Source organism: Cetorhinus maximus, chromosome 2 (assembly GCF_964194155.1).
Source record: "Cetorhinus maximus chromosome 2, sCetMax3.hap1.1, whole genome shotgun sequence".
Lineage (NCBI taxonomy): Eukaryota > Metazoa > Chordata > Chondrichthyes > Lamniformes > Cetorhinidae > Cetorhinus > Cetorhinus maximus.
Genome location: NC_135880.1, coordinates 192,506,436 through 192,528,006, shown reverse-complemented (window position 1 = coordinate 192,528,006; position 21,571 = coordinate 192,506,436). Strand labels below are relative to the sequence as shown.

Sequence of the window (21,571 nt, the reverse complement as noted above, 5' to 3'; positions counted from 1 at the left end):
TGTTGGAGGGCTGTCTTTCAGGTGAGACATTAAACCAAGGCCCCATTGCCTCATGCAACCCTGGAGAAAAATCATAGGGACTATAAAAAGGATAGCTTTTAAAAAAATTTCTTTGAACATTTCTCTTTACCAGATACAAAAATATTTAAAATGGGGGGGGAAAAAAGTCTGTTTCGCTGACGGTCAAGCATCATCCAATTGGGTAATGAGTCGTCTTGCTTTCCAGTTGGTGTAGGAAGGCAGTACGTCACAAGGATGGATGTGTTAGGCAACAAATGGCCAGAGTGTGAGGGGCAAGTCATGTGATGAAACCCAGGAATGTATTTAATCACAGTTGGCAAACCCTAGCCCAATCTGCCCTCTGAGGCGGACCTTCCAAACCCACGACCACTATCACCTAGAAGGTCAAGGACAGCAGACACATCGGAACACCACCACCTGAAAGTTCCCCTCCAAGCCACTCACTATCCTGGCCTGGAAAGATATCGCCGTTCCTTCACTGTCACTGGGTCAAAATCTTGGAACTCCGTCCCTAACAGCACTGTGGGTGTACCTGTACCACATGGATTGCAGGGGTTCAAGAAAGCAGCTCACCACCACCTTCGCAAGGGCAATTAGAGATGGACAATAAATGCTGGCCTAGCCAGCTAAGCCCACATCCCGAGAATGAATGTGTAAAAAAGATCCCATGGCATTATACTGAATAAGAGTGGGGGAGCTATCCCTGGTGTCCTGGACAATATTGATCCCTCAATCAACATCACAAAAACTGGAATACCTGTCATTATCACATTGTTGTTTGTATGAGTTTGCTATGTGCAAATTGGCTGATGTGATTCCTACATTACAATGGTGTGGCTACACTTCTAAAGTACTTCTTAGCTGTAAGCACTTTAAGACATTTGATTATATAAATAAAGTCTTCCTTTTTGGCAGCAAATTTGTGCCAACTGTTTTCATGGATTGCCATTCTCTTCCTGTTAACGCCAGGTTACTCATTTGTCCTGGTGCTTGTTTCTTGTACTGTGATATTTTCGATGGCTGGGTTTGTTTACTCTGTTTTTCATCAGGCTGTAAACCTGGGGAGACATAGCCAGTGCCATCGTTCCTTGTATGGTGCCTCTGCACCACCACCCAGTCCGAATAAGTCATTCATCAAATATTCAAATTCCACTCTTATAGCCTCATCAATGTTGAGCACCAGTTAGCACCTTTGACCAGCTGATAATGATTCACGTCATGACCCTGGTGAATTAACTATTAATTTGTTCATTTACATTATGCCAACTGGGCACCATAGTCAATTAAAGCCATTTGCTTATGGTGCCCAACTATTGGGTTTAGTTACTCTTTTAGTTGTACCCCTTCCCAGTGGAAAAACTCAAATTGTTTAGTTGACAAAGGTCTGTGTGGGAACAATGAGCTAGTTATATTCAGGCTGAAGAAGGCATTAATGAATTACCTATTATAGAGTTGATCTTCAGACAACTTTTTGTAATGTATACATTTAACTTTTTTACAAGACAGCAGCAGCAACTACACGTGAGCATCAAACTCCATAACTAAAGAAGAACTCCTCTACTGGAGGTCCCCCACGCTGTCAACACATTGCTTTAAATAGATCATGTGATCTTACAACATAGGATTATTCTTAAAGCAACAGTCCTACATTTCCCAAAACTATAATTACTACATTCTTCCCCCTTTAACTTTTCTGTGCATTTTGTATTTACAAGGATATTTATCTGATGACATTACAATATTTACACAGGTCATGAAATTACAAGTTCAGTCTTTCAGGTGGTTTCCTGATCCACGACTTCAGATTCTTATGTACGAAACATATTCTCTGGAACTGCATTAACATCAGGTACCTCATTAGGCACTTGCAGTTCAATGTCTTCCAGTCCGATGGAGACATCGGGCATGTCTGTCCTTGGTTGAGCAACATGAACAGGAACCACAGGTTCAGTAATGGTTACAGGTGGACATCATTTTGGTGTGGGTAACTCCCTTTTTCTTAAATGATCCACATGCTTACATGTGATCCGGTCACAGAACACAATTTACCAGGTAACCACATGTCATGCTTCTCCAACAGTAAATTGTCGTGCACAACTGTGCAAATCATGAGTTGATTTTGATTCCCTTAACTTTTCTCCACCTTCCCCTCCAAACTGGGAAGTATTAGGCTTAGAACATCAAATTCTTTTTTGCTATCCTTCCTCCCTCTTGTCCCACCTCAATCTGTACGCACTAAAAACCTGCTGCATCTCTAACTTTTTTCTATTCTGACCAAGGTCATTGACCTGAAAGGTCAACTCTCTTTGTCTCTCCACAGATGCTGCCTGACCTGCTGAATATTTCCAGCCTTCTCTATTTTTATTTCCGACTGCCTTAATTGTATTGGTGGGTAGCTCAATATTATTTGCCTCAGTCTGAATGCAGTTAATTCCTTCAGTTCATTGTTACTACAGACAGCCTTGCCAATTAAGCCTGCCTAAACAATTTTGAGTTTTTCTATTGGAACAGATCACAGGGAAACTTCAGTGCCAGCATTGCCTAAGCATAACCTTGTATTAATGGTCGTTAACATTCCTAAAACACTTAGAAGGTCCAAAGTTTGTGATTCAGCTCATCTAACTGCAAGTGATGCCCATTTTTCTTTTGTGAAGGTCAATATATTTGGAATGTTTTTTCTTAGCATCTGTTTATATAAATTAGGCAGTTGAGGATGATGCCAGGGGTGTGAAACTCTCACGAGGGGAGTGATAAAACAGAAAGTGCTGGAAAAACTCAGCCGGTCTGGCAGCATCCGTGGAGAGAGAAACATTTTGAGTTGAATATGACTCTTCATCAGAACAGCTTTATTTCAGATTTCCGGCATCCACAGTATTTTGCTTTTGTTAGAATCACGAGGAGAGGCTTGAGACATTGGGACTGACAGTTTTTAAAATGATAGAGAATTTAAGAAGTGTGAAAATGCAGCATAATTTCCTCTGGCTGGAGAAGTTAATGAGTCATTACTAAAAGCATGAAGAGAAAGGAGAAGTAAATTTGCTGATGGTTGTTGCAGTACCGAACGATTTGTCACAGAGAGTTACAACTTTGTTTGAAAACACTCTTTTGAAGAGCCTTAGAATATTATTTTTTTATTTATTCACGTGGTGTGGCAGACTGGTACAGAAGGTAAAGTCGCATGGGATCAGAGGTGAGCTGGCAAGATGAATACAGAATTGGCTTGGTCATAGAAGACAGAGGGTAGCAGTGGAAGGGTGCTTTTCTGAATGGCGAGCTGTGACTAGTGGTGTCCCGCAGGGATCAGTGCTGGGACCTTTGCTGTTTGTAGTATACGTAAATGATTTGGAGGAAAATGTAACTGGGCTAATTAGTAAGTTTGCAGACGACACTAAGGTTGGAGGAGTTGCAGATAGTGAAGAGGACTGTCAAAGGATACAACGGGATATAGATCGGTTGGAGACTTGGGCGGAGAAATGGCAGATGGAGTCTAATCCGGACAAATGCGAGGTAATGCATTTTGGAAGGTCTAATACAGGTAGGAATTATCCTGTAAATGGCAGAACCCTTAAGTGCGTCGATGGGCAGAGGGATCTGGGTGTACAGGTCCACAGGTCATTGAAAGTGGCAACGCAGGTGGATAAGGTAGTCAGGAAGGCATATGGCATGCTTGCCTTCATTGGCAGGAGTATTGAGTATAAAAGCTGGGAAGTCATGCTGTAGCTGTATAGAACCTTGGTTAGGCCACACTTAGAATATTGCGTGCAATTCTGGTCACCGCATTACCAGAAGGATAGGGAGGCGTTGGAGAGGGTGCATAGGAGGTTTACCAGGATGCTGCCTGGTCTGGAGGTTATTAGCTATGAGGAGAGGTTGGAGAAACTCGGATTGTTCTCACTAGAGCGACGGAGATTGAGGGGCAACTTGATAGAAGTTTACAAAATTATGAGTGGCATGGACAGAGTAGATAGTCAGAAGCTTTTTCCCAGGGTGAAAGAGTCAATTACTAAGGGACATAGATTTGAGGTGAGAGGAGAAAACTTTAGAGGAGATGTGCGGGGCAAGTTTTTTACGCAGAGGGTAGTGAGTGTCTGGAATTCGCTACCAGAGGAGGTGGTGGAAGCAGGTACGATAGTGGTGTTTAAGAGGCTGTTTGATAAATACATGAATAGGATGGGAATAGAGGGATACGGACCCCGGAGGTGCAAAATGTTTTAGTTTGACAGGCAATATGATCGGCGCAGGCTTGGAGGGCCGAAGGGCCTGTTCCTGTGCTGTACTTTTCTTTGTTCTTGTTCTTTGTGGGTGTCGCTGGCTAGACCAGCATTTATTGCCTGTCCCCAATTGCCCTTGTTCAGAGGGCATTTGAGAGTCAACCACATTGCTGTGGGTCTGGAGTCACATGTAGGCCAGACCAGGTAAGGACAGCAGATTTCCTTCCCATTAGTGAACCAGATGGGTTTTTACAACAATCAACAGTGGTTTCTTGGTCGTCATTAGACTTTTAATTCCAGATTTTTATTGAATTCAAATTTCACCATCTGCCGTGGCAGGATTTGAACCCAGGTCCCCAGAGTATTACCCTGGGTCTCTGGATTACTAGCCCAGCGACGATACCACTATGCCATCGCCTCCCCAATTATGCTATATGGAAGCCTCTATATGAATGCAAGTGTTGTTGTTGTTTGAGGAGGTCACTGAATCCTGGAAGGGAAAATTGGATCAGTATTTGAAGTGGAGGATGACACAGGGCTTTGCTGAGAGTGATTGGCAGTGGGATTTGTTTTATATTTCTCTTGCCAAGACCTAATGGAGACACAAATGGCCTCCTTCTGCAACCAAACCATTGATATCATTCTGGAGACAACAGCTATCCTTTTCACTATCAACTGCACAGTCAATTTTTGTGTCATTGTGGTAAAGTGGAGTACCACATACCTTTAAGAGAATGCAAGTGGACTAACCATGTGACACTCACTGTACAGTGCGGGCTACTGGTAACTAAGTCTAGAGCTGGAGGTGGTTGTGGGAGCACATAAGGATTTAGTGCTCTGCCTTCTGTTGCAATAAACAATCACAGTTTCTTCTTATGTCAGTCTCTCCCCGTTATTGATAGAGACTATCAACTAACAAGTGTATATGAAGGCGTGCAATTCGAGTTTACTCCTCTAGTGAACTCATAGACTCAAGACATAAATGTAATCTGCAAATTTCCCAATTATACCACCTACATTTAAGTCCAAATCATTAATATATACAGCAAACAACAAGAGACCCAGCATTGAGCCTTGTGTAACGCCACTGGAAACCATTTTCCGTTTGTGAAAACCTCCATCAACAGGGGGCACAGACTTAAGGTGATTGATAGAAGGATTAGAGGGGACACGAGGAAAAGCTTTTTCACCCAGAGGGCGGTGGGTGTTTGGAATTTGCTGCCTGGTTTGGTGGTGGAGGCAGAAACCCTCAACTCATTTAAATCTGGATCTGCACCTAAAATGCTGCAACTGCGCAAGGCTACAGACCAGGTGCTGAAAGGTGGGATTGGAATGGCGGCTGGTTTTTTATTTTTTCTTTATCGGCCTGTGCAAACAAGATGGGCTGAATGGCCTCTTTCTGTGCTGTAACTTTGCTATGGTTCTACAAAACCTCTGGTTCAATGTTTTTCTTGGAGGACTACTTTCTAATGGAACGTTGTTGGGTCCTCTGAGCAGTTTGCCAGCTTGTCAGAGTTTTTGTAGGCTTGCAGATATGCGCTATGCATCAGTATCTGGTAGCTGGCTCTCACAAACATGTCTAAAAAAGGATATATTTGCCTTGGATACAACACAGCAAAAGTTGCCGGAATGAGAGTGTTGCCGTGCGATGAGAGGCTGAGAAAATTGGGCCTGTACTCCCTGGAGTTTAGAAGAATGAGAACTGGTACATGATTCTGAAGGTTCTGACAGGGTAGACATTGAGAGATTGTTTCCCCTGGCTGGGAAATCTAGAACACAGGGACACAGCTGTAGGATAAGAGTCGATTATTAAGCAGGAAGAAGAGGAGAAATTTTTTTCACTCAGAGTGATCAACGGATGTTCCATTGTCAAATATATTTGAGGCTGAGAAAGGCAGAGTTTTGATCTCTCAGGGAGATAAGGAATATGGCTGGAAACAGGCTGGAGAATGGTGTTGAGGCAGAAGGCCAGTCATGATCGTATTGAATGGCAGAGCAGGCTCGAGGGACTGTATGTTGGTGTTAAACAAGTGTCAAATGATGCCTTTCAGAAGGTGTCCTTTTTTTGTAAGTAACCAGATTAATTTTTGGGTTTAAAGAGCCAGAGGGATGATGCACTGCCTCTCAGCTAACCAGATCTGACCATGGGTGTTTTTAAGAAATAAAAATCCTGGTTAGTTTTTCTTTAAACTGGAGTGTATATTGGGTAGGGAGAGGGACAATGATGTGATGGGAAGGGATGTCTAGAACCCAAGGGAGCATCACACTTTCCGATGTCACAGAGAACTGCGCAGTGTGCACAATTGTAGAGGCAAAGAGAGCCATACAGTATAGCTTCATCAGGACAGTAGCCAGAACAGGGGACAATAGTTTTGAGGAGAGAATCAAGATACTGGGTCTATTTTCACAAGAGTGGAGAAGCTAGGAGGAGATTTAATATGATGATTAAAATGAGGAATGTATTTGGTCAGATGAGTAGGGAAAGACTTTTTATTCCGGTTGGACTTTTTATTCCAGCCTGACAGAGGGAATATTTTAAAATTTTACTAGTAGCATATATGAAGAGATATACAGAAGGATGTAGAAGAATTTGTTGCAGGAATTGATTGAGATTGAGACCATTAAATCTTTTAAGTGGAAATTGGTAAAATATTTGAAGAAGAGGACAGCAACACTCATAGGGGATTGGAGGTGGTTGACAGGCTGCAACGAGATCAAATGATGGTCTCTTGGGTCCTTATATTTTGAATTGTTGTAGAAAGCATCAGTTTTTGAAAAGTAAAAACAAAAATCCTTTTCACTTTTCAGGGTCAATCTGCCATGAAGCACGTATGAAAAGATGACTGTGAGAATCCTGTGAGCACTTCGCTGAGTGAGAAAGATGAAACTAGGTAAGGGGAGGGCCCTGTGTGCTGAGGGTGAGATCGGATGATGCCTCTGGCTCCTCGTGACCCTTCCTGTCCAGCAGCCTCTGGGTTCCCACCGTGGTGGTGGTGGTCTGGGAGCCCACAGCAACTCCACCAAACTTCAAACTTCTGGGACATATGATTTGCAGAGGGTGAACTCTATCTTGGACACACAGTGAGAGGCAAACCTGACACTGCAGTAACCCAAAACAAAAACAAAAATACCTGGAAAAACTCAGCAGGTCTGGCAGCATCGGTGGAGAGGAGCACTAACTGAGTCACTAAACTCAGCTCCTGTGTGAGGCCAGGATCTATCTTAGACAAGGGAAAGAGAGGATTGAGAGCGTAGCCAGGGTCAGGCAGCTCCTCTGTCACTCTCTCTCTTTGCTCTCTCTCTGCCCCTCTGCCTCTTTCTCTGCTCCTCTGTCTCTCTTTCTCTGCTCCTCTGTCTCTCTCTCTCTCTGCTCCTCTGTCTCTCTCTCTCTCTCTCTGCCCCTCTGTCTCTCTCTCTTTGCCCTGCCACTGACACCCCTCCCCCACCCTGCCTCCAGGAAGATGGCCCGGGCAGAGATGCAACCCAATACGCAGCCAATGGTGCGATTTTCATGCCTGCCAGCCTCCCCACTCGTCTCTATGAGGGCCTAAATCTCCTACTCAAGGTGTCTTATCTTGTGTCTATAGAGAGCAAACTAACTTTAAAAAGAAAGATTTGCATTTTATACAGTAGCTTTCCCCACCTCAGGACATGCCCAAAAGCACTTTACAGCCAATGAAGTTCTTTTTTAAGATATAGCCACTATTGTAATGTAGGAAAATAAGATTTAAGACAATAAAATTAAATGAAGTCCAGAAGGGTTTTGGACAGTAACTAACAGCTGGTTCTTTTCTTGCAGTTAACCTTTGGACCCTGTTAATTTTTCCAAATTTCAGTGATGCACATACATTAATTATTTGAAAGCTGACATGTCTCTCCATTCAAGCTATTCAAGTTACGAAGGTTAACAACCTCACCCCATGGCTTCTGATAAATATTGAATCAAAGTGCTGGATTTGCTGTTAAAAATTAAGCAGAGTTCCACTTAGGTAACACTGTTAAAACCAAAACCAAAAATTGCTGGAAAAACTCAGCAGTTCTGATAGCGCCTGTGGAGAGGAAGACAGAGTTAACGTTTCGAGTCCGTATGACCCTTCGTCAGTAGAATTGTTAAAACCAAGCTGTTATACCGACCAAAAGTGTTGGAGTTATGAGGACAAGTTATGTAAATTTAGTTTGTATTCCTTTGTGTTTATAAGCTGTAGGGGTGTTTTATTTGAGATGTTTGCAACAATAAAACTATTTGTTAGGTTAGATACAGAGGCTGGAATTTTCCAGCCTCTCCGGGACCGGTGAGCCGTTGAAATCTCCTGAAGATCCGGCTGGCGTGAGGGACTGGATAGGTTCCGGCCAGAGAAACTATTTTTCCTGTAGCGGAGTGCAAAACAGTTTTGACATAATCTCGCAGGTAAAGCCACAACGCCCTTTTCCCACACCAAGTCGGCATTTGGAATTTGCCATCCCAACAAAGTTACTCTTGTTTTCCTCACATCTGGTAGCAGCGTCCCTTGTCACACGTGAACTGCTGCTTTACCACCGACCAATGTTCTGTGCAAAATGCCATTTTCGTTTTTGCCTTTTAACCTTTTTTTTTGCAGTAGCTGAACCGGCTTGTTAAATTCCACCTCCCACTGTCCAAGCTCCTAGTGGCCCATGGCCTTAGATGCAATAAAGAATTGTGAGCTGGCTGGTAACTGTTAACAAGCTTTGCCTATCTGAATGCGTAGGCACTGACAAATGCAGCCCTTTCATACTTTAAGCTTCAGCTGAGCCAGAGTGAAAGAAATTGGGATGTTCCTCTTTGAGAATTACTTTTACAACGCCCAGCAATTTAATGAAAAGATGTCTAAAAGAATGAAGGGACATGATACCTTTTAGGAGTGAAGCGCTTGAAGTGTAGTCACTTTTGTGATGTTCACTAGTTTCAGCTCTGTGTATGGCACCTTGTAGCTTGTATATAGTTTCACTGCGTATTTAAGCACCTCATTGGAATGTATGTGAATGGAACAGTAGAAATTAACTTTTCCTGATGTCTTTTTTTTTATAGATGGTTCTAAGATCTTTCAGCTTCTCTTGGTTCTCACGTCTATTATTGTGATGGTGATCCTTTCCTCCCATCTGACACTGAAGGCGACTTTTCAGTAAGTTCTCTCCCTGGAGCTTCCTTGTAACTCTTCCCAGCCTCATTCAGCATTGGACATGTCTGCAGGATCAAAGGAACCCCTTAATTAACAAGAGGCCAGAGTAGCTGAGATTGTATCCCTCAGAGCAGAGGAGGTTAAGGGGAGATTTAATGGTGGTGTTCAAAACTATGAAGGGTTTTGGTAGGGTAGATAGTGGAAACGTGCTCCACTGGCAGGAGAGTTGGTAACCAGAGGCATAGAAAATATTCTCTCTAAGCCATGCGCATGCATGCCTGAGCAGCACTGGGGGATCAGCCATGTGGGAACGCACAGGCACACAAGCATTGAGGCTGCTCCCTCAATGGTGATTCAGTGAGATCATGGCTGATCTGATAATCCTCAACTCCACTTTCCTGCCTTTTCCCCATAACCCTTGATTCCCTTACTGATTACAAATCTGTCTATCTCAGCCTTGAATATACTTAATGACCCAACCTCCACAGCCCTCCGCGGTAAAGAATTCCACAGATTGACTACCCACTGAGAAAAGAAATTCCTCCTCATCTCTGTTTTAAATGGGCGACTCCTCACTCTGAGATTTTGCCCTCTGGTCCTAGACTCACCCACAAGGGGAAACAACCTCTCAGCATCTACCCTGTCAAGTCCCCTAAGAATCTTATATGTTTCAATAAGGTCGCCTCTCATTCTTCTAAACTCCAACAAGTACAGGCCCAACCTACTCAACCTCTCCTCATAAGAAAATCCCTCCATATCCAGAATCAACCTAGTGAACCTTCTCTGGCCTGCCTCTAATGCCAGTATATCTTTCTTTAGATGAGGGGGCCAAAATTGTTCTCAGTATTCTAGGTGTGGTATAACTGGCGCCTTGCATAATTTTAGCAAGACTTCCCTATTTTTATACTCCATTCCTTTTGAAATAAAGGCCAACATTCCATTTGCCTTACCTATTACCTGTTGAACTTGTATGTTAGCTTTTTGGGATTCATGCACAAGGACTCCCAATTCCCTCTGTGCTGCAGCTTTCTGCAGTCTTTCTCCATTTAAATAATATTCAGCTCCTCTATTCTTCCTTCCAAAGTGCATAACCCCTCATTTTCCCACATTATATTCCATCTGCCAAGTTTTTTGCCCACTCACTTATCCTGTCTATATCCCTCTGTAGACTCCTTGTGTCATTCTCACCATTTGCCTTCCCACCCATTTTTGTGTCATCTGCAAACTTGGCGATAGTACATTCATTTCCCTCATCCAAGTCATTAATATATATTATAAATAATTGTGGCCCCAGCACTGATCCCTGTGGCACTCCACTAGTTATAGGTTGCCATCTCGAAAATGCTCCCCTTATCTCAACACTCTGTCTTCTATTAGTTAGCCAATCCTCTATCCATGCTAATATACTACCCCCAACACCATGGGCTCTTATCTTATTAAGTAGCCTTATGTACGGTACCTTATGGAACTTTTTGGAAATCCAAGTATATTACACCTACTGGTTCCGTTTTATCTATCCTGATTGTTACCTCCTCAAAGAATTCTAATAAATTTGTTCGGCGTGATTTCCCCTTCATGAAGCCATGCTGACTGCTTGATTAGATAATGTATTTCTAAATGCTCTGCTTTAAGATGTCTCTTTAAGATGCATGCTTGAGTGACTGTGTGGTACCCTTAAAGGGACTGCACAGTGCATCAAATGGGCCATGCACAGTGAAGGGAAATTAGAGGGAGCATTAGACAAGATCTAATAGGCAAAAGTGGGGAGGTGAGGATGTACTTTTTTCTTAGAAACAGTGGAATGCAGTACTTGAAAGTGTGGTGAAAGCAGAATTAATAGTAACTTTTCAAAGAAAGTTGGGTATTTGAAAAGGAAAAAAAAAACATTATAGGACTATCTGGAAAGAGTAGGGGAATGGAACTCATTGGATGACTTGCAACGAGCAGGCACAGGCACAAAGGGCTTCTTCACTATGATCTTTGTGATTACCTGGCCCCTGAGTGAGACAATGTGGGTTGACAGCCTAACTAGATTTCTCTGAATAACTACATTCTGAGATGAGTTCAGATGAATTAGATTAAGATGATCCCTAGTCCTGTTCAGCTCTTGGAAGGGTGGAGGGTGGCGCGGGGGAACATCATACTTGTAACCAGGATTGTGTGCAACGGGACAGTCTGTGCTGCCTACTGAACCTTTCGAACTGGCCTTCCAGAACTGCTGATCGCTGTGTTGGACCACCAGCGACTGAAAAGACAATGGAAATGTCCCTCTTACATGTCTAGAGTGCCTTTGTTAACTCTGTAAAACCCCTTGGCCTACAGGTTGCAATGTGCATCACTCGTAACCAATACTTTCCTGCTGCTTTAGTGACCACGAGATCTTTGTAACTAATAGCAGACTCAGTTCCTGTCTTTTTTTTTGGTGGTTTTGAATCTTGTAACATAAAAGGAGATTGTTCAGTCCATCATTAGCCCAGGACTGGATGATTAATTGATTGGATTGGATTTATTTTTTATTAATTTGTTGAATGGGCGCAGCCATAAACATTTGGTCAGCTCGGTACATTTCAGGATTTGTTTTGTTCTTTAACTTTTAACCCAATTGCTTTAGTGCACCAGCCATAAAATAATTTAAAAAGTCAAAAACAAGGCTGTTTTAAAAAGTTGCTATCAGTTTAAGGAATTAAAAGCAAGTAGAGACGGGGAGCATGTTTAATCTTGTTAGCCAACTACATTGGTGTGCTGACTTTCACTGACTGCCAAGCTTTTTATTACTTTGTTTATATTATTCTCTATTGAGTTCGATTTGCAATATGAGATGTGACTCAGTTAGAGGGTATAGCTTTAATGAGTAGCTGGATAAAGGAGAAAGGAATAGAGGGTAATGCTGATTGAATTTACTGTGGAGACATGGGAGGAGGCTCAAGTGGAGCAGAAGTGCTAGCCTGGATGGATTGGGCTGAATGGCTGTTTCCTATGCAATATTCTATATAATTTATGGTCCCTAGGTTTAGTCTACCCCATGTGGAAACATCTGTAATACAATGAATAGCGAGATAAAAGAGCTGGCACAGTAATAGGCTGAACTGTCTCCTGTGCTGCAAACCTCTTGTGTTTTGTGCAGGGCTAAGGGGAAACGCTGGGGAGTCGGACTAGGTGAATTGTTCCTGCAGCGGGCCAGCATGGACAAGGTGGGCTGAATGGCCTCCTGTGCTGTGATCATTTTATGTCTGTGCCAGCACTTTAGCTGGAGAGAAGAAGGCTAAGAGGAGATTTGATGGAGATGTTCAAAATCATGAGGGGGCTGGATAGAGTAGATGGGGAGAAGCTGTTCCTGCTCGTATAAGAATCAAGAACGAGAGGGCACATTTTTAAAGTGATTAGCAAAAAAAGCAAATGTGACGTGAGAAAAAACTTTTTCACACAGCAAGTGGCTCGGGTCTGGAATGCACTGCCTGGAAGTGTGGTGGAGGCAGGTTCAATTGAGGCATTCAAGAGGGCATTAGATGATTATTTGAATAGAAACAATGTGCAGGGGTATGTGGAAAAGGCAGGGCAATGGCACTAGGTCGTAATGCTAATTCGGAGAGCTGGTGCAGGTATGATGGGCCAAATGGCCTCCTTCTGTGCTGTTAAAATTCTGTGATTCTGTGAACTCCTGACTCTGCCTTTTAGCTTAAAAGCTGATATGTTTCAGTTGTTGATGTTGGTTGCTGCATTTGGCTTCAACTAACATCAACTGTGGGAACTTTATATTAAAGAAAGGTTCAATTCTTTTACATATTTTCTATCTCCCATAGCTGCTACTTGAATACAGCTAACACTGTTTCACTTGTTTGAATTAGCCACAACTGCACCATTTTTTGCTACTTTACATTTCTGACAATTTTAGTAATAAGTTTTTCATTTTTCGAAAGAAAAGAAGTGTTTTGCACCTGGTATAAGTCATACCTCTTGGTGGGACCTGATATCTCTAATATGAAATAATGCTCAGAGGAACTGACATTGGCCACATTTTGCAATTCTGTGATTCTATCGAGAGTGAGTCCCAAGTGACTCTGTTAGTTATTTCTGAGCTAGAGCCATTTCTGATGGCTTGTAGCCAAACTCTGTGCCCATGGCGTGACAGTCATATTTAAACTCTCGTGAATGGGATACCTGTCAACAACTTTCCCATCAGCCACGCCCAGGGTGGGTACTGAACTGGTTAGCAACACAATAAATCCCTCTCCCCTCTGCTGCAGGCTGGTGCCTCTGCCACAACCTCAAGAACACCACCTGGTGCAAGTGTGGTAGCTTTTCATAATACCTGTCCTACGGCCGCACAGTCAATGGCCAGAATTTTACCCTCGGGGTGTGTGACTGAGGTCAGCGTGGCCGGAAGCGGATGTAACACCTGCTTCTGGCCGAGATTGCGGCTATGTACGCTGTCCTACACTGGCTGGCCAATTAACGGCTGGCTGGCGCGAAACGCGCCCGGAGAAAGGCTCAGCGCTGCCGGTGGGGACGGGAAGAAGGCGGGTGCCGATGTCACCGCGGGTGTTGGTGAGCGCTCCCACTGAGCTCCCTGAAGGCAGACAGCTGCTCCAGGGAGCTGCAGACCTCCAAATAGAAAAATGTTGCAAAAAATGCCCTATGCAGCACAATCAAGCACCCGACAGCATACCTCATTCAAAAAAAATTTTCATTTTAAATCTGAACGGAGATTTTGTCCCGCCCTTGGATGAGGTTTGAGCAAAAGTGTAAAGCCCGCCTGAGTGAGACAATGTGGGTTGACAGCCTAACTAGATTTCTCTGAATAACTACATTCTGAGATGAGTTCAGATGAATTAGATTAAGATGATCCCTAGTCCTGTTCAGCTCTTGGAAGGGTGGAGGGTGGCGCGGGGGAACATCATACTTGTAACCAGGATTGTGTGCAACGGGACAGTCTGTGCTGCCTACTGAACCTTTCGAACTGGCCTTCCAGAACTGCTGATCGCTGTGTTGGACCACCAGCGACTGAAAAGACAATGGAAATGTCCCTCTTACATGTCTAGAGTGCCTTTGTTAACTCTGTAAAACCCCTTGGCCTACAGGTTGCAATGTGCATCACTCGTAACCAATACTTTCCTGCTGCTTTAGTGACCACGAGATCTTTGTAACTAATAGCAGACTCAGTTCCTGTCTTTTTTTTTGGTGGTTTTGAATCTTGTAACATAAAAGGAGATTGTTCAGTCCATCATTAGCCCAGGACTGGATGATTAATTGATTGGATTGGATTTATTTTTTATTAATTTGTTGAATGGGCGCAGCCATAAACATTTGGTCAGCTCGGTACATTTCAGGATTTGTTTTGTTCTTTAACTTTTAACCCAATTGCTTTAGTGCACCAGCCATAAAATAATTTAAAAAGTCAAAAACAAGGCTGTTTTAAAAAGTTGCTATCAGTTTAAGGAATTAAAAGCAAGTAGAGACGGGGAGCATGTTTAATCTTGTTAGCCAACTACATTGGTGTGCTGACTTTCACTGACTGCCAAGCTTTTTATTACTTTGTTTATATTATTCTCTATTGAGTTCGATTTGCAATATGAGATGTGACTCAGTTAGAGGGTATAGCTTTAATGAGTAGCTGGATAAAGGAGAAAGGAATAGAGGGTAATGCTGATTGAATTTACTGTGGAGACATGGGAGGAGGCTCAAGTGGAGCAGAAGTGCTAGCCTGGATGGATTGGGCTGAATGGCTGTTTCCTATGCAATATTCTATATAATTTATGGTCCCTAGGTTTAGTCTACCCCATGTGGAAACATCTGTAATATAATGAATAGCGAGATAAAAGAGCTGGCACAGTAATAGGCTGAACTGTCTCCTGTGCTGCAAACCTCTTGTGTTTTGTGCAGGGCTAAGGGGAAACGCTGGGGAGTCGGACTAGGTGAATTGTTCCTGCAGCGGGCCAGCATGGACAAGGTGGGCTGAATGGCCTCCTGTGCTGTGATCATTTTATGTCTGTGCCAGCACTTTAGCTGGAGAGAAGAAGGCTAAGAGGAGATTTGATGGAGATGTTCAAAATCATGAGGGGGCTGGATAGAGTAGATGGGGAGAAGCTGTTCCTGCTCGTATAAGAATCAAGAACGAGAGGGCACATTTTTAAAGTGATTAGCAAAAAAAGCAAATGTGACGTGAGAAAAAACTTTTTCACACAGCAAGTGGCTCGGGTCTGGAATGCACTGCCTGGAAGTGTGGTGGAGGCAGGTTCAATTGAGGCATTCAAGAGGGCATTAGATGATTATTTGAATAGAAACAATGTGCAGGGGTATGTGGAAAAGGCAGGGCAATGGCACTAGGTCGTAATGCTAATTCGGAGAGCTGGTGCAGGTATGATGGGCCAAATGGCCTCCTTCTGTGCTGTTAAAATTCTGTGATTCTGTGAACTCCTGACTCTGCCTTTTAGCTTAAAAGCTGATATGTTTCAGTTGTTGATGTTGGTTGCTGCATTTGGCTTCAACTAACATCAACTGTGGGAACTTTATATTAAAGAAAGGTTCAATTCTTTTACATATTTTCTATCTCCCATAGCTGCTACTTGAATACAGCTAACACTGTTTCACTTGTTTGAATTAGCCACAACTGCACCATTTTTTGCTACTTTACATTTCTGACAATTTTAGTAATAAGTTTTTCATTTTTCGAAAGAAAAGAAGTGTTTTGCACCTGGTATAAGTCATACCTCTTGGTGGGACCTGATATCTCTAATATGAAATAATGCTCAGAGGAACTGACATTGGCCACATTTTGCAATTCTGTGATTCTATCGAGAGTGAGTCCCAAGTGACTCTGTTAGTTATTTCTGAGCTAGAGCCATTTCTGATGGCTTGTAGCCAAACTCTGTGCCCATGGCGTGACAGTCATATTTAAACTCTCGTGAATGGGATACCTGTCAACAACTTTCCCATCAGCCACGCCCAGGGTGGGTACTGAACTGGTTAGCAACACAATAAATCCCTCTCCCCTCTGCTGCAGGCTGGTGCCTCTGCCACAACCTCAAGAACACCACCTGGTGCAAGTGTGGTAGCTTTTCATAATACCTGTCCTACGGCCGCACAGTCAATGGCCAGAATTTTACCCTCGGGGTGTGTGACTGAGGTCAGCGTGGCCGGAAGCGGATGTAACACCTGCTTCTGGCCGAGATTGCGGCTATGTACGCTGTCCTACACTGGCTGGCCAATTAACGGCTGGCTGGCGCGAAACGCGCCCGGAGAAAGGCTCAGCGCTGCCGGTGGGGACGGGAAGAAGGCGGGTGCCGATGTCACCGCGGGTGTTGGTGAGCGCTCCCACTGAGCTCCCTGAAGGCAGACAGCTGCTCCAGGGAGCTGCAGACCTCCAAATAGAAAAATGTTGCAAAAAATGCCCTATGCAGCACAATCAAGCACCCGACAGCATACCTCATTCAAAAAAAATTTTCATTTTAAATCTGAACGGAGATTTTGTCCCGCCCTTGGATGAGGTTTGAGCAAAAGTGTAAAGCCCGCCTGGCCGATTGGCCCAGCTGCCAACCGTAAGGTTGGACAGGAAACAAAAAAATCGCTGACAGTTGAGCCGTTAATGGGCTTAGCTGTCTGTTTAGTTGTTGCCGGGCACGCTTCCGACTTTTGCATGTTCCCACCGAGCGAAATATCACGCAAGTGCGTGGTGACGTCAGGCCGCTTGCCCGATGTCATCTCGCGCAACCTTACGCCCGTTCGGGTCAGGCGCGTGCCCTACCTCGCGAAGCAAAATTCTGGCCTATGTTTGAAGTATACATTGCTTGCGTTTGAAGGTGATTCTGTGCCTGCTTCCTGAACTATTACAGTCCATGTACCGTCGGTACACCCGCAGTGCTGTTAGGAAGGGAGTTCTAGGATTTTGACCCAGTGATAGTGAAGGAGCACCAATATTGTTCCCAATCAGGGTGGTATGTGGCTTGGAAGGGATCTTGCAGGTGGTGGTATTCCCATGCGTCTGCTGCCCTCGTTCTTTGAGGCTTGGAAGATGCTATCAAAGGAGCCTTGGCGAGTTGATGCAGGGCATCTTGTACATGGTACACACTGTGCATCAGTGGTGGAGGGCGTGAATGTTGAAATTCAGTTATGACATGGATTGAGGCTGTCCAAAGCTATTTTAGACAGGCCTCAGTGGGAGGGAGTCCTTCATCCCATCAGGGTGGTCTGGGTTGAAGGCCAGAGTTAAAAGTTCAAGGTTTAATGGACCATGCCATCTAGTTCCCATCATTCGTGGAGTGGCAGTTTTTTTTACAAGAGTTTAAAATTTGTCTCTGTTTAGTTACAGTGTGGAAGATAAACCAAGTTGCCAAATTGGGTATTCAAACACATACAGCAAGCAGGTAATATCAAAGTAAGTCACCTCTTTATACCCTCGCCTCACATTGAGCTCCACGCTTCAAATTTCCTGATTGCGTCTCTGCCAGTCTTAATTTCCTGCTTTTATTTTTCTTTCAGTTTCACCAGAAACACTCATTTATTCTTGAGCTTAAATGAAAGGTGGTGGATGCAGAAAGAGCCTGAGGCCAATGAATTGCCGTATGGAATTAAAGGCAGCGGTGAGGAACCTTTCATCATTTTACTTGACCTCATTTCCTCCATATTCAAAACAGAGAGTGAGGCAAATCTCGTTGAATGTTGAAGCTTGAAGATGCCTTCAAGCAGGCATCTCATAATTTCCGCTTTGGCAGAATCACTATCCGTTCATGAGGGTCAGTGAAGGGCCTTCTGACCTGGAATACCAAGCAGATCACGCCCCCTCCCCCCACCCACCCCATGATTGTGTCCAATGAGTCCATTGTGCAGGCCTCACCACCTCTCCTTGGAATGAAGGAATGCTTGGCAGGGATGGGTTTGTAGTTTTAGAGGTGAGTAGTGAATATTCGGGGGTGTATCTCGCACACTGTTGACAGCATTGGGAGTGGACTTGAAGCAATCCAGTGGGCTGAGGCCACCAGGCAGATGTTGCTCATTCTTTTTGTACATCGTGAGGATCTGCTCACAGACTTATCATGAGAATCCTTCATAGTAACTGAGGTTCAGGCTGGGGGAAGGCCCATGAAACACTCTTGGGAGCAGCACTGACTGAAGCAATTTACCCAAGGCAGCTTATGATTCCCATTAGTTGATGGTCTTGTACGTTTCCCTGATGTTTTAGTTGCGCATTTTTTTGATATGTTCCTTTATTTATCAGCAGCTTTCTGAGATAACATAGTGACAGATGCTGAGGTGAATCCATATCCCCTCTGTGTGGCTTCTAACACCCCCCTCCCTCATTTTTAGGGATAGGGTGAAATTATGCTGCAGTTGGCCTTGGCTGTAATGTACTACATTGAGCTCAGGATCTGGTCATGGCTTGACATTTGTACAGCCTTAACTGTGCCTCTGCCTGTGTTGTACTGGAGTAGACTATGTTTATTAATGAAATATCCTTTTAAATTCACTAATTTATTTCTTTCCAGATCATATAGACAAACCGCAATCAGACTGGACCGTAGTGGTGAAATTCTCTACCGTTTGCAGTATGGGGCTTCCAGTAGGGGTAGTCCCACAGTGTGAAATTAGGCCATACTTTGACTTGAAATGTGTCAGACTCTAAGGGATCTGTTCTGGGGCAGAATGTCTCACTGGTGTGTTAGGGGAGCTGATCGTTATGAGGTTGGAATTGAAGGAGGTTGTTGGGAGAGAGTAGAGGGAGTTTCTGAAGAAGAGTCATACGGTCTTGAAATGTTTAATCTGTCTTTCTCTCCACAGATACTGTCAGACCTGCTGAGTTTTCCCAGCATTTTCTGCTTTTGTTTGGAGTTTCATTTTGGTTGGGAACGCATTGTACCTGATCTGGGGGTACTTAACGCATGTCTGCCTAAAATAAGAAAGTGTTCTGGCTCTCACAATATTGTCATGCTTGACCTTAATTGCAAATTGCAAAAAAAGCAATAAAAAATTAAATTGTACAGCATTGAAAACCATCCAGTAGTAATGTGGAACAGGCTGCAGAACACTTGCAAAGCATAGCTGATGCTGCCAAGCTTTTGTGGACATATTTAACAGCCCCGAAAAATGCCCCAAAAATTAAACATATGTCCAATGTGTTAGGCTTTTAAAAACTCGTCCCTTAACAATAGCCCTGATAAGTTAAAGCGAATCATTTAGCTGTGAACAGTCTGACAGTCGACACAGTTTATTGGGTAGCACCCTCTATGGTCATAAACTGATAGAGCACAGAAGGAGGCTATTCGACCTATCAAATCTCTTTGGCCCTTTGGAAAAGCTATCCAATGAGTTTCACCGTGCTGTTTCTCCCTATGGGCCTGCAAACATTTCCTTTTCCCTTTGAAAACGATTCTCGAATCAGCTGAGACCACCCTTTCAGACATTGCAGCTAGGATTTCCCCAGCCCACTGGGGATGAGCTGAGAGGTGGGAGGGCTGGTAAAATGGTGTGGAGGGGGTGGGGTGGTGGTGGTGTCTCCCTGATGTCATCCTGCTGTCATACCATTTTGCCAGCGGTGGGAATGCTGGCAGATCGGCCCCTCGCTGGGAGGCCAGTTAAGCCACTTAAGTGCCCAAGAAGGGCCACTTCTCACCTCTGTAGCAATTTTGCAAACATCGAAAGCGTTATGCCAATTGAAGGCATGCCCTATTCAATAACTTTAAAGATGGACTCTTTGTTCATATCGAAGTTTCTGGAACTGTCTTCTATTTTAAAATGGACACTGATGAACTGTTAAGGAGGCTGCCAAGCAGTCAGGTGACTTTTGCTTATTCAACACAGACTATCAAGCTTCTGGAAAGCTCCGAATCGAATAACCATGTGGGACCTTCCCCCTGGAACGGACATCTCCAGGCAGCACCCCCTGTGGAGTTTATGCCTGCTGTTGTTCGAAGCTTACTCAAAACACAGAGTCAGTGGACTCCTAGACTGTATGGCCAGAATTTTTTCAGTGACAGACAGACTCAGCGGAAGCGGGTGGAAGCAACCGTGGAACCGACCGCACCCCGCGATCAGCTCCGTGCCGCCGTTTAACGCAGGCGGGCCAATTAAGGCCTGCCCAGCATAAGACGCGAGCGGTAGTGCTGAGCACTACCTGTGTGGGCAGGGGAGGAGGGAGAGTCGGGGCCAGCGCTCCTTCATGCTTGCGCGCAAAAGAGCACTTCAATCTACCTGAGGCACAAAGCTGCCTCAGGGAGATTGAAGCGCTTTTGAAATAAATAAATAAATGGATTAAAAATGCAATTAAACATGTCCCACATGTTAAACATGTAATTAAACTAGCTGCAAGTCATCAAACAGCCAAAGTACTTAACCTATTCCAGTTTCAAAGTTCACCTGAGAATCAACCTCCTAGATATTCGACTGCAAAAAAGGTTTCCACCTGCTCTGAACTCTTCGCTTTACATATCCCTCACTTCAACTCTAAATCATCCAATCCATACAAGAAACCACAGGCCAGACTGGAAATCGTAAATCAGAGACTGAATTAAGTGAAATCTGTAATAGTGAACTATCTTTACTTGTTTCCAATCCTTGTGTGTGTGTGTGTGTGTGTGTGTGTGTCTGTTTAAGTGCATGTGCATGAGACTGAGTATGTGACATGTGACATTGCGTTAATTCAGGTTTAGCATGTCAGAATAAATAACATTTTTTAAACTCTCAAAAGCTTGCTGCTGATTTATTTAATTGGAATACACACTCCAAGGGTAAGAAAAGACACACCTCTTTCCATACAAAACATATTGATTATGGGCAATAAGAGAGCAAATATATTCTGTCCGTGACAGGAGGATTAGCCCCCATATGGGGAGACCGCCGGGTGGAACCTGAAGACCTCTAAGCGGGTTCTGGGAGTGAGCCGTCTTTTATAGGCACTACAAGGCCCACTGTTGGGCCCACCCAGCAACAATCACCCCTCTCGTGGCAATGGCACCATTGGTGTTCAGTGACCAACTCTCCCGCTGATTGCTGAGGCCAGATGCCCCCCCACACCGGTCTTTCCCTGCAGCTGTAATCTCAGCAATGGCCACTGCAGTGGTGGCGCTGCTGAGCTACCAGCTCTCTGATTGGGGTGCCACTGGCGAAATGACTCACCGGGTCCTGCTGAAGCGGAGTCGCCTCCTACTTTTAGCCTTGGTGTCGGCACTTCTAGCCTGCACAAAATTCAGCTCTGCATTTCAGATCATAACA

At 44.1% G+C, this 21,571-nt stretch overlaps 1 protein-coding gene across 6 annotated transcripts in view; it reads left to right on the top strand.

The window, feature by feature from the left end:
- LOC144668789 (CMP-N-acetylneuraminate-beta-galactosamide-alpha-2,3-sialyltransferase 4-like) overlaps nt 1-21,571 on the top strand; it is a 171,771-nt gene that overhangs the window by 132,370 nt on the left and 17,830 nt on the right. For 4 of the 6 annotated variants that reach the window (XM_078531143.1, XM_078531179.1, XM_078531162.1 and 1 more), the window contains 4 exons: nt 7,041-7,123; nt 9,280-9,373; nt 17,670-17,741; nt 17,846-17,946. In XM_078531143.1, the coding sequence (XP_078387269.1) occupies nt 7,114-7,123; nt 9,280-9,373; nt 17,670-17,741; nt 17,846-17,946 (277 nt within the window). In that variant the 5' untranslated portion in view covers nt 7,041-7,113. Of the gene's footprint in view, nt 1-6,043; nt 6,300-7,040; nt 7,124-9,279; nt 9,374-17,669; nt 17,742-17,845; nt 17,947-21,571 lie in introns of those variants that run through there. The other 2 variants (XM_078531152.1, XM_078531170.1) reach the window with 2 other exon arrangements.